The sequence below is a fragment of the Odocoileus virginianus genome, chromosome 26, assembly GCF_023699985.2.
Source record: "Odocoileus virginianus isolate 20LAN1187 ecotype Illinois chromosome 26, Ovbor_1.2, whole genome shotgun sequence".
In the NCBI taxonomy this organism is placed as follows: Eukaryota; Metazoa; Chordata; class Mammalia; order Artiodactyla; family Cervidae; genus Odocoileus; species Odocoileus virginianus.
In genome coordinates, this window is record NC_069699.1 from 33,698,989 (window position 1) to 33,717,269 (window position 18,281).

General features: G+C 38.8%; 1 protein-coding gene across 1 annotated transcript in view; it reads left to right on the top strand.

The window, feature by feature from the left end:
• ADAMTS9 (ADAM metallopeptidase with thrombospondin type 1 motif 9) overlaps window positions 1-18,281 on the top strand; it is a 163,727-nt gene that overhangs the window by 87,452 nt on the left and 57,994 nt on the right. The window contains exons 27-28 of the mRNA XM_020882915.2: window positions 4,333-4,494; window positions 7,286-7,462. Coding sequence (XP_020738574.2) covers window positions 4,333-4,494; window positions 7,286-7,462 — 339 coding nt within the window. The remainder of the gene's footprint in view (window positions 1-4,332; window positions 4,495-7,285; window positions 7,463-18,281) is intronic.

Below are 18,281 nucleotides of genomic sequence, written 5' to 3' on the forward strand. Positions count from 1 at the left end.
AATTTTTAATGAAAGTAATTTTCCTTCTTGCTATTTTCCAGATGAGTGCAGTCTTAAAGTGGCACAATTGCTATGCCATTTGTAGTAGCAGATTAGGAGAGAAACACTCAGCTGGGAAAAATCTGTGCTTAGAGGAAAAATACCATAACTGAATGGTTAACTGCAGAGGCTTTGAGAGAAGTTGCCTCTGTTTGATCCAAGGACTTGGACTTTCCAATTTGGGGTCTTCAGCTGGTCCTCCCTCCAATTTGAGCCTGTTTCATCATCTCTAAAACAAAGTTAACAATAGTGGCGACTCTGCTGGGTTGCTGTAAGAATTAAACAAGCAATGCAAATACTGTTTCACACTCTCCCTGCCATAGAGTGAAAATTAAATGTTGATGATTATTGTTATCATTGTCTTTATCCTTCAAATTAGGAAGAACTTGACAAATAGTATTTAACATTCAAAGGAAAAATATGTTCTCAAAAGTTCTAGAAATTTTTACTGAATAGTTTTCCAAAAAATAATTATATTCTGGACTACTGGACATGTCTAAAGGAGCTATAGGAAGGGTAGGGCAGTAGGAGATCCTGGGGGAGGTTTGTAGAGTTTGGTGTTTATTAATCTCTCATGAAGTCTTCTTTTTAATTGTTTATTATTTGTTTCCTTCTAGTACTGCTAACCTTGTGTTTAATTATTTCTGAATTAAAAAGCATTAGAAAGAACCGGTCAGTTTTCTACCATGGTTATGTTTCAGTGAATTAGGCTTACTTTCCTGTGAATGTTGATGGCTCCTAAGGGTTTTTATACACTGCATGTCTTGATTATAAGCAGAACATCTGCCTCAGACCTTCACCACCTCATTCTCCTCCCTTACTTTGCACTTTGAAACTTCTTTTGCCTGGGTTAAAGAAATTTGGGTTCTACGAAATTAAAGAGTGATCAAGTGAGGTCATCACAGAGTGTCCCATGATTTTTCCAGTTGAAAAAATTCACAGCTTAAACATGTGTATTCTAATGATAAAATTAGAACTTAAAAAAAAAATTGAAAGCTATTCTTATTTAGGACTACATTTGTGGATAATGCATTCCTTTAAGATTGAATGATTCTGCCCTTGGGCAGAGTTCCCAATTAAGGAGGATTAAGTAACCTTTTTGCAGCAATGGGCAATACCATTCTTCTCCTCATTGTGCCTGTTTTTTGTTTGGGGATTTTTTTTTTTTTTCTAAATTAAGTGAGGCTGAAGGTGGATGATGAGATTTTTCAGCTCTTGCTTGACTTGCCTGACTTACTCCCAGGAGTGTGTGGCATGCATATGCATCTCTTCGTGGCTTGGGGTGCTTGATTCTTCCTGACTGCAGCAGCAGGAAAGGCAGCAGAGAATTATGAACACTAGAGAATGGGAATCTAGCATTTTCAGTCGATTCTGGGATCAGAACTTCGTTTTCCAGGAAGTATTTGTGTAAACTCAAACCTTCTATGAGATTGTCAGTGTTAGCGACTAGGGGTCTCCGGTTGTAAGTGAAAGAAAAGGAACTGGTTCTTTCAAGGGAAGGCAAAACTGTTCATTTAGCCCCAGTAGAGACTGAGCCCAGAGCAACTTCAGGGATCTCATTGGGGGTTGGTAAATTTTTTCTGCAAAGGGCCAGATAATATTTTCAGCCGTGTGGACCACACAGTCTCTGTTGCAACTAACAGACTCTGCTGTCTTAGCACAAAAGCAGGCACAGACAGTATGTAAACAAGTGGACGTGGCTGTGTTCCCATAAAGCTTTAGTTATAAATGCAGCTGGCAGGCCGGATTTGGCCCCGAGGCTGTGGTTTGCCAGTTTAGATGGAACAATATCTATAAGGTCATTTCTTTAAGAAGTATCTATCTTAATGAACACTTTTCACTCTGAACCACCCTTGGGTTGCTCTGCTCAGGATTCTAATTCCCAGGCAAGTCTGATTGGCTCAGCCAGTTCCACTTACTCCTTGATCAGGAAAGTGTAGAACTTCTTAAAAGATGGTCCTACTGGGACTTCCCTGGTAGTCCAGTGATTTGAGACTCCACACTTCCACTGCAGGGGCGCAGGTTTGATCCCTGGTCAGTGAACTAAAGTCCTTCATACGGCATGGCATGGCCCCAAAAAAATACAATCCCACTAAGGTGAGGTCCATTGATGGATTTCTTAAAGGAAAATCCAGCCTGCCAGATATCAGTGGGAAATATACAACAGATTTTAAAGAAACAAACAAACAGATGTCCATCATCTCTTGCTTCCCTAATGGCCATTCTCTCTTGTTTTGTAGAGTGTGGATGATAGATACAGGATTTGTTCAAAGGAATGTTTACCTAGGAAAATATGTTGTCTAAAGAGGATAGGAAAAGTGTTAACAAAAGTAGTCTAGAGTGAAATTCTGCAGCATGGGAATGGAACGAAGCATCCCTATTAATTAAAAAAAAGAAATGTGGCAAAATTGGACCTGGAGAAAGATCATGTACAATATTTCACCTGTATATGGGAGTATAAAGACTCTGGCTGACCCTGGGTTTAGAATGGTGCAGTGCGAGTTCTAGACTGTGCTGTGCAGTTACTTGGCCCCCAGCTGACCTCTGTCTCTGGTCAGAGTCTCTGTAGGAAGCGTTGGACTGGTCACTAGGCAGCCAGTGCATTAAGCTGACCGTGGCTCTGTTGTCCTTCCTTGCTCCACTCTGCCATATTGAAGGGAGGATAGCCTGTGGTTTATGAAACTATTCCTTCCGGAAACTCTAATCATGTGACCAGCACTGTGGAACCTACTAGGGATACAAGTATGATATTGAAGTTCTCTAAGGAGACTTACCATTTTGTTGGGGACAATAACATAGGTGAGATAATAAACAGATGAATCAAGATTTTATTATCAAAGGAAAAATCCAAGGGCCAAAATATATATTCCAAATCCCTCTTTACTATTGAAGGTCTTTCCTAAGATTTCAAATTCTTGGCCCCAAACAAAGCCAATTAAAATAATAGTTCTCTGTGTTATGTACTAAGCTATTTAAAAGTAGAAAACAAGTATTTTTAAGTTTAGAGTAAGTATAACAGAACCTTCAGAGAATAGAGGTGGGATTTTTTTAAATCAAAATTTCCTAAATAATTGCTCAGACAGAATTAATAAATCTATTTTCCTGCTCTGCATTTAAAAAACTAAGCTCAGTATATTTGAAAATCATTCATAATTTGACCAACATTGGCAGGGAAATTGAACTAAAGTCCAGTACAATAAGTAAAAAACTTTTTCATATCTTTATATAGAAGGTGACCAGCAAGGAGCAGTATTTACAATTATTTTTAAATAACACTAGTTTGAGCTGGAGTTTGATAGCACATATCAACCATTGGAACCTGGAACTCAAAACAATGTTGTAAATACAGTTTGAGACTTGATAAGTCGTGAGAATTGCACTGCTTAGAGGACTTGATGGTTTTTTTTACAGGCAAACAGATTTTACAAGTTAAGGGTCAGAGTGAAGGAGACTAGCAAACACATCGGGTTTCAAAAGATAAGGAAAAAATGGAAAGAAAAAAAAACACTCAAGATGCAGATAAATAAGAGAGCTATGAGAAGCTTGTGTGAGAAATAAGCTGAAGGCTGACCATAATTCTGTGGTAACCATGAGAAAAATGGCTGGGCTCATGCACCTGAAGAGAAGTTTGTCAATATGGAATTCAAGTTCATTGGGGAATAAGAATAAAGAAGAAAAACAAATCTCGCTACATTACGTACGAAAGTAGAGGATTTTGTGAAGGGAGAGAAGGGAATGTTAGCTGAAAGGAAATGATATGTAAGTGCATTCCATGATGTTTTCCTTGGATAACTGAAGGAGTTAGTATAGAAGCTTAATTTCAACAACTGCCATTCAATTGCCATTCCTCAAGCGAGTGATTTGACCCCTGTGTTGAAAGGGATGTTAAATGTTGGTTCTAAATAAGTGCTAGCAGTTTTGAAAAGAAAAAGAATTTCCCAGTAGACTGTGGTGTCAGTCAGTACGTCTGCACCTTTCCTAGTTGCAGAGGATGAATCGGATTGCTCTCGAAATCACAAGACATGATCACTCATTAGGCAGTTCCTAAACACCTACTGAGACCTAACAGGCACAAGGGGGACGTGGTGTTTCTGCCCTCCAGATACCGCTAAGACCTGAACACTAAGCAGCTCCATGGAAGGGAGATGCTCAGGATTACTTTCTGTCCATTGTGGACGGCTTGAGAGTGGTTTCTGCCACGTTTGTCTCTGACCCTTCAGCCAGCTGCCTTCTGTGTCCTCGAGGCGGGGCTGAGGCGGGGATTAACCTGTTGACCGATGCTGCTGTGTTCAGTGTTCCAGTACCTGTGCTGGTGGGTCCCAGCGGCGTGTCGTTGTGTGTCAGGACGAGAATGGATACACTGCCAACGACTGCGTGGAGAGAATCAAACCTGATGAGCACAGAGCCTGCGAATCTGGCCCTTGCCCTCAGTGGGCTTATGGCAGCTGGGGAGAGGTGAGAGCAAACTCCACTTATACATCCTTTGGGAAAAAACAAATGCCAAACAGTGCTGTTGTTCACAGTTTATTTGAAGGAAGAAGAACTGGCTCTAGTTAAAGCTTCTTGACTTCAGATTAACTAGGAGATCCATCTTAATTCTGGACTATTTTAAAAGTGTGTTTATTACCATATAGAGGTGGCTTGACTACATAGGAGAGATGAGTTAGGAAAGAATACAGATAATGCTAGTTTAAAATGTTAACCTCTGCTGATTAAAACATGGGTGCTTTTAAAGTGACTGGAAATGTGTGTTAAATTAATTAATGGAAGTTTTGCCATCTTCATAATTTGGGGGTGTTTGTGGTGCACCCTTGTTCTCATGGCATTGTGTCTACCAATATTTCAAATTCATAATGAACCAGCTGTTGTTCATCAGGGATTAGGAGCTGTTATTCTTATCAGAGGTGATGCATTGTAATCATAGAAGTGAATAAGTAGCTGTATAGCCTCAAATAATGAAATTCTTCAGCTCTTAACCTTTTAAGAATTGCTTGCTATGAAAATAGAGACACAGGTGTAGAGAACGAATGAATGGATACCAAGGGGGAGTGGGGAGGAAGAATTGGGAGATTGGGATTGACGTGTATACACTACAGTGTATACAATGGATAGCTAATGAGAACCTACCGTGGAGCACAGGGAACTCTGCTCAGTGCTCTGTGATGACCTGAATAGGAAGGAAATCCAAAAAAGAGGGGATATATGTAAACATATAACTGATTCATTCCACTGTACAACAGAAACTAACACAAAAGCTACTGCTTTTGTACTACTAATTGTAAAGCAACTCCATGCCAATAAAAATTAATAATAATAAAAAAAGGATTATCAGCTATGATTGATGAAAGGCTGTAGAATATTTGGAGCAGACAAAATTGGGCCCCTGTCCCAGCCCTGGCTCTTACAAGCTTTGTGGCTTTGACAAATAATATAACTTTGCCAAATATCTGTATTCTCATCTGTACATGAGAATAATAATGGCACCCACTTCATAATATTCATGTTTATTATATGAGATTAGTTAGTTAAGTCGCTCAGTTGTGTCCAACTCTTTGCGACCCCGTGGACTCTGGCCCACCAGGCTCCTCCGTCCATGGGATAAGAGATAGTGCACATCAAAACCTAGCCCGTAGACTTCAATCATAGTTAATTGCTATTATAATAATGATAATCTGTTATTACTGCTAATAATAACTATCATTAGTATTACTATATTATTAAATGGGGTTTTAAGCCACTATCATGTGTAGGACTTAGATGTTTATTGTTTTGTATTTAATTAAAAGAGAATATGTATTTCTACTCTTGAATCTACAGGGAGAATACATACTTAGAGTTTGTTGAATTGTTCTGTCTTGACTATAAAATTTATAAAATAAAACACAAGGATTAACATCATGGAGGCCCCCTGTGCCCACCAAGAGGGGAACAGAGACACATGAGATGGAGGGGCATGTTAGTCTACACCCCTTCGCTAATGGAAATCCCGTGTCCACATTTCATGCTCTCATTCACGTAACCTAGTAGTCATAGGTGCTCATAACAGAGTTTTGTTAACTTTTGTTGATAGTACGTCATTCTGGAGGGCTTTGCTGAAAGACCGGAAAGGGAAGTCAGGTTTGGAGACGCATATATTGTGGGTTTCCTGAAACTCCTCGTAAAGCTCTGTCCCATGAGGCCTGTGCGTAAGCTTCTGTAATTGGATTGAAGCCAGGAGAGTACACGCATTTGCCGGGATGCTGGCTGTCAGCACGGACCAGATCATTCCAAATTCCATGGGAGATCTGGCCTTGACACAGCAGGGGAACGAACAGTGTTCCTGGATGTAAGCTCCACGGTACTGTCCAAGAAATACAACTTGTTCCTGTCTCAGAAGCATGGGTCCAGCCAATAGTCAGAACCGTATCCAGCATTCCCACCACACTGTTGACTCATCCTAGGGGAATGCCATCGTTATCCTCAGATTCAGAGATAGCATAAAATATTTGGATGTCAGAAAGGTCTACGGAGACTGGAGTCACAGAATAGCCAAGAGGTTGGTGACAACTTCCTAGAGGTTGCCAGAAAAGAAACCAGCTCAGTCATTATATCCTTTATTTGGTACTAAGTGGTTTTTAGATTTTTATCTGTTTCTTTGATTTTTGGGCTTTGAATACCTGAAAGAAAAGGCTGTAATCTTATCCTGGACACCTGCTGCTGAATTGACCTTAATCAAGATATGCTCTCTTAAGTTCAGTTGCCCTATATAATTAACACTCTCCTCTTGATGAGATAACATATATATAACCATTTAGTACAGATGAAGAGCAAATGCTTAATAAACAATAGCTACCATGAAAGGGAGCTTCCCTTGTGGCTCAGATGGTAAAGAATCTGCCCGCAATGCGAGAGACCCAGGTTCAAACCCTGGGTTGGGAAGATTCCCCTGGAGAAGGGAGTGGATACCCACTCCAGTATTCTTGCCTGGGAAATCCCATGGACTGAAGAGCCTTACAGGCTACAGTCCATTGGATCACAAAGAGTCAGACACAGCTGAGCGACTAACACACACAAACGCATCATTAAAGGGCAGGACTCCAGTCTGCTGTACATATTGCTTTTGGTAGTTCAGCTTCATTCTGCCTATAGGTTTATCTTGCCTGGTGCCATAATCTATCTTGGCTAAAACATTTTTCTCATGGGGAAAGAAAATTTGCCACTGGCTGTTCAGGCAGAATAACTGCAACCTTCCTTTCTCTTCTTCCAGTGTACCAAGCTGTGTGGTGGAGGCTTGAGAACAAGGCTGGTGGTCTGTCAGAGGCCCAGCGGGGAACGGTTTCCGGATCTGAGCTGTGAAATTCTTGACAAGCCTCCAGATCGAGAGCAATGTAACACACATGCTTGTCCTCAAGATGCTGCCTGGAGTGCTGGCCCTTGGAGTTCGGTACGGCCCTAACTATTCATGTTTGCTAACTAAAACTAACACTCCAATTCCAAGGTGCTCTGGGTCACTCCTTTGAGACAGGTAGTCCTCCTCACAAGGGCATCCCTGGAACTGTACTATACACAGTCTGTTCTTTTCTTCATATTGACATGCAACAAAATTCATTTTTTTAAATGATATTGCCAAAGTGACTTTACAGGATACATGTACCTCATACAGGCCTTTTGCCAATGCCAAAAGGTAGCATCCTTTCCTAGAACTAGACTATATATATTTGTGTGTGTGTTTTTTTTTAAGAAACTCTGTGCCATTTTTAAACTCCAAAGTGATTTAAGCAGACAACTCAGAAGCAGACATTCTTTCTTTTTCTAAGCTGATGGTATTGACTTTGGCGGGAAGATACCTGCTTATTGAGGCCAAAGCAATTTTTGATTCAGTGACTATACTTTGCCTGTGTGACTCGGGTACAGCTCTCAACACAATCACCAAAAAGGCTGTGCCCATAAAATCAACTGAAATCATTTGGAAAATTCCAAAGACAAACAGTGGACTCGGTGACCTGATGCCATTCAAGGCATCTAAAATGTTCTCTCTTCTATCAAGACACAAAGTCCGTTTGAGACCGGTTTTTCCTTTGGTCCTAGACTTCCTTTGTCATCTGCTTTTAAACAACATTGTGAGACAGATTTGGCTCTATAAATACTATGCAGACTTCTGGGGCAAATCTTGGCAAACAGAAGGATCAGCTGTGTCAAAACAATACTGTGGCTAATTGGTGCCACAGGCATTGAGCCATTAAGGTTGTTTCATGTAAATAGAGTAAACTTTCCTGTGAATGCAGTAATCGCACTGAAGCTGAGTTAATATTATGTGAATTCACATCCAGAAGCCTTGTTTTGTTCTATAGGGTTCTGAGAAAAACCTTAACCATTCCTGAAAGCAACTAAAGAGCAGATTAACTGATCTGACATGGCTACTAATCTGTTGACACTTCCAAGAGTCAAAGGCTTCAAGGTTAGAGGTTGTATTTATAAATAGAACACTAGCTGCATAACTACTGTACTCTGTGTTAAGTAGAAATCTAGAAGAATTAGAGCATTATCTTAAGTAGTACTGTTTATCTGGGCTGTACGGATTTTATTCAAAGGCAGTTCAGATGTATTGTTCACCCAGAGTATTTTGTCAGCAGTACTGGCACTCTCCCTAAATGAACATTTGGAAAAAGATCAGAAATAACCTTAGAATGTCAGGAACATCTTCTGACATTCCAGCTTCCGTAAGTCACCTGTTATATATTATATTTCATGAAATTTTCCCTCTTGAGCCCATTATAGTTTCATCCTTTTCACTCAGCCAACACCAACACCACACTATAGTATATATCAAAATATGTAGTAGCTCTCCAAAAAGTTGTGTTTCTTTAATACTCACCAAGAAACATCTCCTAACCCTCAGAATATGTGTGTATATATAATATAATAATAATATATTATTATACATTATATATTGTATATAGCATATATACAATATATCATATATATATAAAAGTTTCCACGGCATTCTCATTCTTGAACACTTTCTAAACACAGTTTAATTTCTTTTACACTGGATCGCCACCCTCTCCCATAGATACTTTAAGAGTTTAAATGCTTAAATTTTAAAACATGATCTTCTAAATAATTTAACTAAAGACTTCAAGTTTTTCTTATTATAGTTCTTGTTCTTGGGCCTGCACATAGTTTTCTGCAACATACAGCGAAAAGGAGAGATTCTAAATGCTCTGTAATGCACCAAAGCAAATACATGTGTTTTGAAATGCTTTTGCTGCCTATATGATTTTAACACTTCCTTTATAAAGTAACATTATTCAAATATATATTTAAATGCCTCTGCATCATGAGAACAAGGCCACTTTTACAAGGCTTTTCATGGTGATTTTTGAAAATCAACTAAATCAAAAGCATTTTATTTAAATAGATCCATTTGTAATATATGACTTAAATTATGCAAGGGCAGCCTTTCAGATTCTTATGGTAGAATTTGGATTTTATGTGTATGTTGATTTTTATGGATGCTTTGGTACCATTTCTTAGTAATTCTAAATTGAAGCATACCTCAGTGAATTGTGTTGATAGCCATAAGCCACTTCTATGGTGCTTCATCATTGTAACTGACAGTGACATTAACAACAAGAAAAACTATATTGGAGGTGCTAACATGTTGCTTTCAAGAGAAAGCAAACTAGATTTATTAGAGACCAAGGGTAGCCATTAGTCCCTCTCTGGCCAAGTTGCTTTCTTATCCCGAGTACCCCCACGCAGGAGATAGTGTTGAGAAGCAACTACTGCTGTGTGAGTAGGTCTTTTCCAAGGTCGAAATAAAGATAGCTTAATCCAACAATTGTTACTAAGGAGCGATATTTAGGAAAGAAACTCCAAACGGCTGTTAGCACAGTTTCCAGACTCTAAAATGAAGCTTTTGTGAATGTAGGGTTCAAGTACCCATTTTAAGGCTGTTAGGAGCCTGATAGGCTGCAGTCCATGGGGTCGCTAAGAGTCGGGCACGACTGAGCGACTTCACTTTCACATTTCACTTTCTTGCACTGGAGAAGGAAATGGCAACCCACTCCAGTGTTCTTGCCTGGAGAATCCCAGGGACAGGGGAGCCTGGTGGGCTCCCATCTATGGGGTCGCACAGAGTCGGACACGACTGAAGTGACTTAGCAGCAGCAGCAGCAGCAGCAGCAGCAGCAGCAGTAGTTCTGGCTCAAATCACCAGAGATTTAGAATCATGATTGTTGAAAATACCTTCCCTAGATTTTGTCTTTTCTGTCCTGTTTTGAATGCGTCCTGAGACTCTGACTTGGCAATGTGTTGTTTTTGAAATAAGGTTCTTAACACTGATTTGCCTATTGCATGCACACATCCTGTGACTAGAGGGATAAATTGGAAAGAGAGCTGTCAAACTATAGTGAGGAATGGGTTAAAACTCTGTAGCATTCTAGAGTAAGTCACTTCGAGATAACGAAAGTTGAAAAGGTTGCTAATCTGTCCCAGATGGTCATCTAACTTTCCTTTTCTGCATTGCCCCATTGGCACTAGTGGTAAACAACCTGCCTGTAAGTGCAGGAGACATAAAAGACATGGCTTCAATCTCTGGGTCAGGAAGATTCCCTGGAGGAGGGCATGGCAACCCACTCCAGTATTCTGGCCTGGGAAATCCCATGGACAGAGGAGCCTGGTGGGCTGTAGTCCATAGGATTGCAAAGAGTTGGACCTGATTGAAGCGACTTACCACAGGTATATCTGCTTGCTGACTGCCTTGGAGGCCATGGTTCTCCTTAGGAGGAATTGTTTGTGTGAATTTTTCCTGACAAACGTAAAAGTGTTCTCTGAGCCTTGCTTTAGGTGCTTTGCAGTAATGCCTATCAACCCGAATAGTGAGAATTGATCGGCTCATGAAGGAACTGTGCTTTTGTTTCTGCCTGATCAATTTATGAATTTGTGTCTACCTCATTTTCATATGAAAGTTTGCAGTTTCTGTAGGTAGGAAGAGAAAATGTCTGACATCAGTGTTTTATCACCTCGCTGCATCTATCTCTAGGAAAAATAAAGACTGTAAATATCACTATCATACTTTCTGAGTACAATTTTAAGCAGCCAAGCCTAGTGTTATCTGAATATTTTGAGCAGTACAGATTTCTATGTGTTTATATAATAAAGCATATTTATTTTTTCCATGTTATTTAATTTTATATACAATGTTTAAAAATCAGTGTTTTATCAGCAGACTGTAAAGGCAAAAATAGTCTGTGTGCCTAGAAATGCGTGTATATGTTTCCTTTGGTTTTAAAAAGACACTTTTTAATTTTGTAAATCTCTCCCAACCTGTACTATCTCTCTCCCAAATTTGAGTAACCACGTGGCAAGCTTTATGTAATTGGATAGTTTAAAATGTATATTTTAAAGGGATACTTTAAAAAATATTTCTGAATTTGGAAATGATGCTTAGTGATATAAACAAAAATATAAGAGACTTAATTAACGTTTTGTTGCTTTTTCTTTTTTTTCTTTTCTAATACTGTTGTCCTGATTCATTGAGTCTCAACTATGAAATATGTATGCTGTTTATTGAATTTGTAGATAATGATAAGGCATAGCCAGAAGTCAAAACAAGTAATTAGGAGAAATGGTTCTGAACATGTCAGAGGAGCCAGGTACATGGAAAAGCTCACCCTAATGCACACCAATTTGATCATAACTTATTCTTTTTGCTCAGATAACTGTAAAAGACTTAGAACATTTGTCAATTTTGTGATTTATACACCTGCAATACTTATCAGAAGCATTTCTCATTAAAGAAAAATAAAGAAAACAACCATAAACTTGTGTTTTAAGAGAACCTATACTTTTCAAAGAGTGATAAATCATAAAGATGACCTCAGATCTCTACTGATTCCACATTGCCCTACTGAACCTCCATTTTGCACTGTAGTTCCTTATGATAATTGAAGGGGAAAGAGCAAAATAAGGAACTCCCTATATGCATTTGAGGACTTCCTTGGTAGCTCAGAGGGTAAAGCATCTGCCTTCAATTCAGGAGACCTGGGTTCAATCCCTGGGTGGGGAAGATCCCCTGGAGAAGGAAATGGCAACCCACTCCAGTACTCTTGCCTGGAAAACCCCATGGATGGAGAAGCCTGATGGGCTACAGTCCATGGGGTCACGAAGAGTCAAACACGACTGAGTGACTTCACTTTCACTTTATAGGCATTTGAGGGTTGTTTTTTTTTTTTAAGGAGGTGCTGTATTAGATAGCATCTCCAAAGCAGAAGATGCTCCTAGCATTTACTCAATATTTATTAGGTACCAAATCAGGCTAAGGAAATTGGTGTCACATTTAACCCCCATGTGACCATGCTGAGAGAGGTATTTTTATGAATCTGTTTGAATGTGTGATAATCTGTTGAGTACTTTAGTGATAAGACTTTTTTTGAAGAAGAAGAAGAAAGGCTTTATCACTTGCAGCCAGTAAGGAGAACACCAGGGATCTTTTCCAAAGCAGTGTCTCCCATTGTCAGTATACTTGACTATATTAATCCTATTTATTTTGGTAGAAAGAAACAGGTCATGTTCAGAGTGAATTCTTTTAAACTCCTGCTTATACTCAATAAAAGGATATTGCTGAAACTCACCCTCCATCTAAACTCAACATTTTTTAGCTAATATTGATGTTGTCCATTTGACTCCATCAATAGAAGATCTGAATTTATAACTCTTATTGGTAAATTCCCATAACCAGCAGTTCTGAACACTTCCAATAACTGACTATGTTTAGGGAATGGTGAAACATCTCTCACTTTTATTTTTGAAATATCTTATATTAATAGCCAGATTCAGAGGATGCTACAAAGATTTTGTCTACAAGGAATATCACAGTAAATGTGAATGCATTTTTTATAAAAATAATGTTTTTACTAATGCAGACATATCTTAAACATTCTCCTAATATCTTTTTAAAAAGAAATAAGAAACACATTATTTGGTTCTATCAATATGGAGTATAGAAGTAAGATAGTTTTTTAATGAAAACATTACAACATATGAAATTATAAAATTTATTTGAACTCAGAGTAGATTAAGATTCTATAAACCATTCATCTCACGTGTACTTAAAAACTGCAGAACACACTGTCCTTGCATCTGTTTCATTGGAGATAAAACTTAATTGGACTTTTTTTTTTTTTTAGTATTTACAGTGACTGTATGCCTGTTCCTGCTTTCTGACAGCTGATATTTCATGACTGCTTGACAGATTTCTGTTTTTACAGTTTTAAAAAGTCCAAAGTTGGGAATGGGGACAAGGGTAGACAGACCTTAGACCCTGAGGAGTGTAGCTCCTCCCCCTGACTCAGGTCAGGGAGGTGCCCTCCTGGAATGGACACAAATGGAAGCTTTGGAATGTGGAGTGGGAGGTGGAGGCTGAGTCCAAGTCTAATTGGCTGAGAGGGAATCCTGATTATTAAACGCGGTTGAGGAAGATTTATTTTATGAGAAGGGAGTAAAAGACTCCAGGTCACTCCTTCAAAAAAGAAGTCATTCGTGTTTCAACTAATACTTTTTAATTGCCTACTGTGGGGCTAGTCTCTTCTGGGATGCTGAGAATATAGCAGTGCACAATCAGAGCTATTGATTCTACTGGGAAAACAGAAAATTCGGTATTAAAGTTGAACACGTAAAGAACTGACAACTTTTTCCTGACAGCCTCACTACAACCATAAAAATAAAAACTGCTATTAGGATATATGTGTGTGTGTGTGTGTGTGTGTGTGTGTGTCTGTATCTTCATGGTTGCTAATGATCTTTGTTCAATAAATATAAATTATTGATCTTGTCTTTCCTTTTAAATGTGCAATCGCCCAGTAAATTTTCAGTGATCAATGCTCACTTGCTGATGGCCTGAAACATTTAAAAACCTTCTATCAGGAAGTATGTTTCTGTTCACCTTTTTATTAGAGCCCAGACATGAGTTCAGGGGTCTAAGAGTCAGGCTAAGTAGAGGGCCTGGCTTTCTGCGTCTCCCTGCAGGGGCCCACAAGCCTCCACACCAGCATAGGAAGTTGTGGCTGAGGGTACATTCCCCCTTTGTTAGGTACCAATAAAAGATCTGAAATGTGTGGGTTGCCACACCGCCATCTTTGCTCCTTGCTGCTGTTGTTTCCTCTAAAGTGGGATTGTTTTCATGGATCGTTTTAATCATTACAAGACCCCTTTCCAGAAATTTATAAAATAGAGCATTGGCAGCCAAGAAAGGAGCAGGAAGTAGTATGGAAAACAATCAATATAGGCTGAACCTACAAAGTCACCATTCTTAGTGACCTTGCTCTTATTAGAATGAAGTTATGACTGGCCAAAACAGTCCAATAACTATCTATGATGATGGATATGTTCTCTTTCCAAATATTTTCTCTTCCATATTGCTTTCCAATATTGCAGCTACTAGCCACATGTGGCTAATATTAAGCACTTATTATGTGGCCAAGTACAATAGAGATAACGCATTTTAAATTGTATGTAACTTAATTACTCTAAATATAAGCGGCGCCTGTGACTGGTGTCTACTGTATTAGACAGGGTAACCTCGGGCAGTTAGCAGTTAATATTCAGCTTGTCAAGGGGTAAGTAAACTTATACAAATAAATTGGGGAGAAAAACCCTATGTCAGCATGTAATGGATCCCTGTGTAGGATGTCTTTGCATCTAGTAAGTACCATCCTCTTGTCCTTCTGTTTTGCACCTTTGGTTGAGAACACTTCAGTGGTTGTTGCCTGACAGCTGAGCATTGAAAAAATAGGACAGTGAAAAAAGAGGCTTTTAGAATCAGCTATCTTCAGAATAGTAACTCCAGGGCCTCCATGTAAAAGCAGCTGTTAAAACAAACTCTCCTCTTGTGCATCTCAGAGTTCAAGTTCATCATGGCAGTAAGTTCAGTTAAGGAGAAAGAATGTTTATGTGTTCTGTGGGTCAAAAGGGCAAGGTTTGATTGGTGTTTTTAGGAGGAGGCAAAAATGGACACCACCAGGTAGCCACCTTGTAGAAGCTTGAATTCCGAGATCATGCTGTCTTTGAGAAGTTTCAGGAAGGCAGCTTTCATATTCACTGATCCCTATAGGTAGAGGTTGAGCAGATTAGGTTGATAGAGTTTTTTCAAAGACACTTCAGAAGAATAAGAGCCAAACCAAATGTCTCCTCCATCACTGTAATTGCCATCATTTACCTTCACTTCCCCAGTGTTAGGAAAACATTATAGTTTTTTTCATGTTTATACCGCATACTGATGCCTCCAGAAATTAAAATGTATGTAGCAACATTGGTTCTCTTTTCTAGTGATCAGATAGAATTGTGGGTTTTGTTTTGTTTTTTGTTTTTTGCCCCTTTAGGGCAGCATCTGAAGTAAATGATAAACAATAAATGTTCAAGTGGTCTGTATTTTTAGAAGCTCTTTTTAATTTATTATCTTCACACTTAGGTTGTCTCTGTACTAATTTGGGAAGTGAGTCAAAGTAACTCTCCTCAGCCACCTTTTTCTGATGTATTTCAGAAAGTAGTGGAATGGATTGTTTCAGTTATCCACAAAAGAGCTGTTTTCCCCTCATTTAGTTTTGTACGATGCATTTCCTCTGGTAATTATTGTGATGGTTTTGATTTTTATTATCACGATCACTTACCACTTACATATTCTGCTAGGAGTTATGCAAAGCAATTCATTCCTATTATCAGATTTAATCTCTTCTACTTGATGAGCTTAGTACCATCAGAGAAGTTACCTAGTTGGTACTAGGTCACACTGTGGCTGAATGAGGATTTGAACCTACTAGTAACCAAGATGTAATCCCCTCATCTTACTCTTTAGTTGGTTAAGTGGTGAAAAGCTGTGGAAAGAGCTTATCTACAATTTAAGATTTTCTGTTTTTCCATGTGGTAACTACTTGAAACTTTCTGAAATTATTGAGCCATTTACAGATTTTGTTCAAAGCTCTAAAGGGATGAAAATGAGAAAATTATTTCTCTTAAATGCAAGTCAGGTGAAGAGCAAGATTGGGGCCCGCTAGAAGATTTGGGGGGCGGGGGAAGCATCCAGTATTTATTAAGGACACATCAAGGGATGTTTCTGACATTTTAGCAAGCAAAGAGAAATAGAATAACTTGAGGTAAATAATCAATTTTTTGTTCAGTAGATATATAGATGATTGGGATGATAGATCTCAGGCAATCCAGTTAGCGGTGATTAGGTTTATTGTAGAAAGTGATATGTTATTGTACTACAAGAGAATTATGAAAAATAGTGTAATTAAAAAAATTTTTTAGTTTTCTTTTTTCCACTTTTTATTCTTTATTGGAGTATAGCCAGTAAACAGACAATGTTGTGATAATTTCAAGTGAACAGCTAAGGGACTCAGCCAAAAATATACACGTATCCATTTTCCTGCCAAACTCCCCTCTCATCCAGGCTACAACATAACACTGAGCAGAGTTCTATAAACTATACAGTAGGTCCTTGTTGGTTATCCATTTTAAATATAGCAGTGTGTACACATCCATCCCAAACTCCCTAACTATCCTTCCCTCCCAGCCTTCCCATCCCTGGCAACCATAAGCTCCTTCATTCTGGAAGTCTGTGACTCTGTTTCTGTAAACTAAGTTCATTTGTATCATTTTTTTTTCAGATTCCACATATATGGGGTATCATATGGTAAAAAGTGATCTCACACTAGTAACCCTCTGCTTGAAATAAATGCATATTAAATGTATTGAGTTATCTTCCAAACTCTCGAGCTAAAACTAAGCTACAGGAGTTGAACTCTTCTGTCGATGCTAAGTCTTACTCTTTAAAACTGGTAGGACAGACAACCCCTGTGAGTTCCGTCCTTACATTCACTTTGTTCTTCATCCCTCCTTCCCCCAATCACTGATGCATCCCTCCATCCAAGTGGAAAGTGCATGTGAAGACATGGTTATGGTTTGGGAGCTGTGTAAGATGAAGTGAGGGAAAAGATGATATAAAAAATTAGCTAGAAAAAGGAAGATATATAGACATAGCCACCACATTTCAAGTGAAATTATCTTTAACCAAATCATTTATCAAATTGCCCCAAACCTTGATTTCCTTTGGGCTATAGAGGCCCACTGTTCAGGCTTGGTGCCTTATGCAAAGTAAGCAGACTATCAGTAATACTGGAATGAATGAATGAATGAGAAAGTCCTAGTTACTTGGGAGCTGAAATGATTATTGCACTGGCCAAAACTATGGAAATAAAAATCTAACATGTAGGAAGGAATCATAAAAAGAAACATATAGGTTTAGATGGTGGTTATATATCAGTAGTGCTTTCCTGACTTGGAGAGTTGTATTTATGTAGAGAGTGTCCTTGATTTGGGAAAATTAGACTTTGAGATGAGACACTATGTGGATTTTTCAGGAAAAGACAAAATATAATGTCATATACATATATATATTTAGCAAAGAGGATGGAGGGAGCAAGGGTGGTGAAATGCTGGTAGTTAGGGAATTTAGATAAGGGGGAGAGGGAGTTCTTTGTGATATTCTTACAATTTTTAAGTTTGAAAATTTTCTGAGTAATTTTTTAAAAGTTCTTAAACATAAATATATTCAGAGTGTGTATTATACTTCACAAGGAAGCAGAGAGTGTAAGTCTGGATTTATTTCGGGGCTGTAAAAATTCTGACACATTTTAGGAAGCTGTTTTTAATCTCAGATTTGCACTGTAACATCGTAATAAAAGTGGGTGCTCCAGTCTGAGCTCAGTATAAAGAGCATCTTTCCTAGTTTTTCATTGGTTTTTTCCCCATGAGCTTCTTCCTCTGCCATCTCTTCCCTTTCTCTGTCCACCCCTCCCACCCAGGCAGCTAAAATGAAAAGGCCTCTGGGAATGGTGTGGTTTGTTGCTCCTCTTTTCCCAGGGAAATCCAGACTTTCACCGCCAGGCTTGCTAGTAAATTCCAGTAAATACTTGAATAAATACAGACTCCCCATTTTTATCTATTGCTTCATAGCCAAAACCCAGATTCCTTTGAAAGCTAAAGAAACTTTTGAAAAATCTGTGTTGTTTTCCTTCTGCTTCATAAAAAGCCTTCACCCAACCAACTCACCTTTTCCTCCATTGGAGTTTGCCCGTTCTTAGTGAAATCGTGACTTCCTTCTTGGTTGTCTCTTAGTCAGATCTGAAATGTCCGGGACCGCTTAGCAGTGGCAGGTCATGGCTGTGAGGACAGGGGAGGATGCCAGCCCGCAGAGCCTG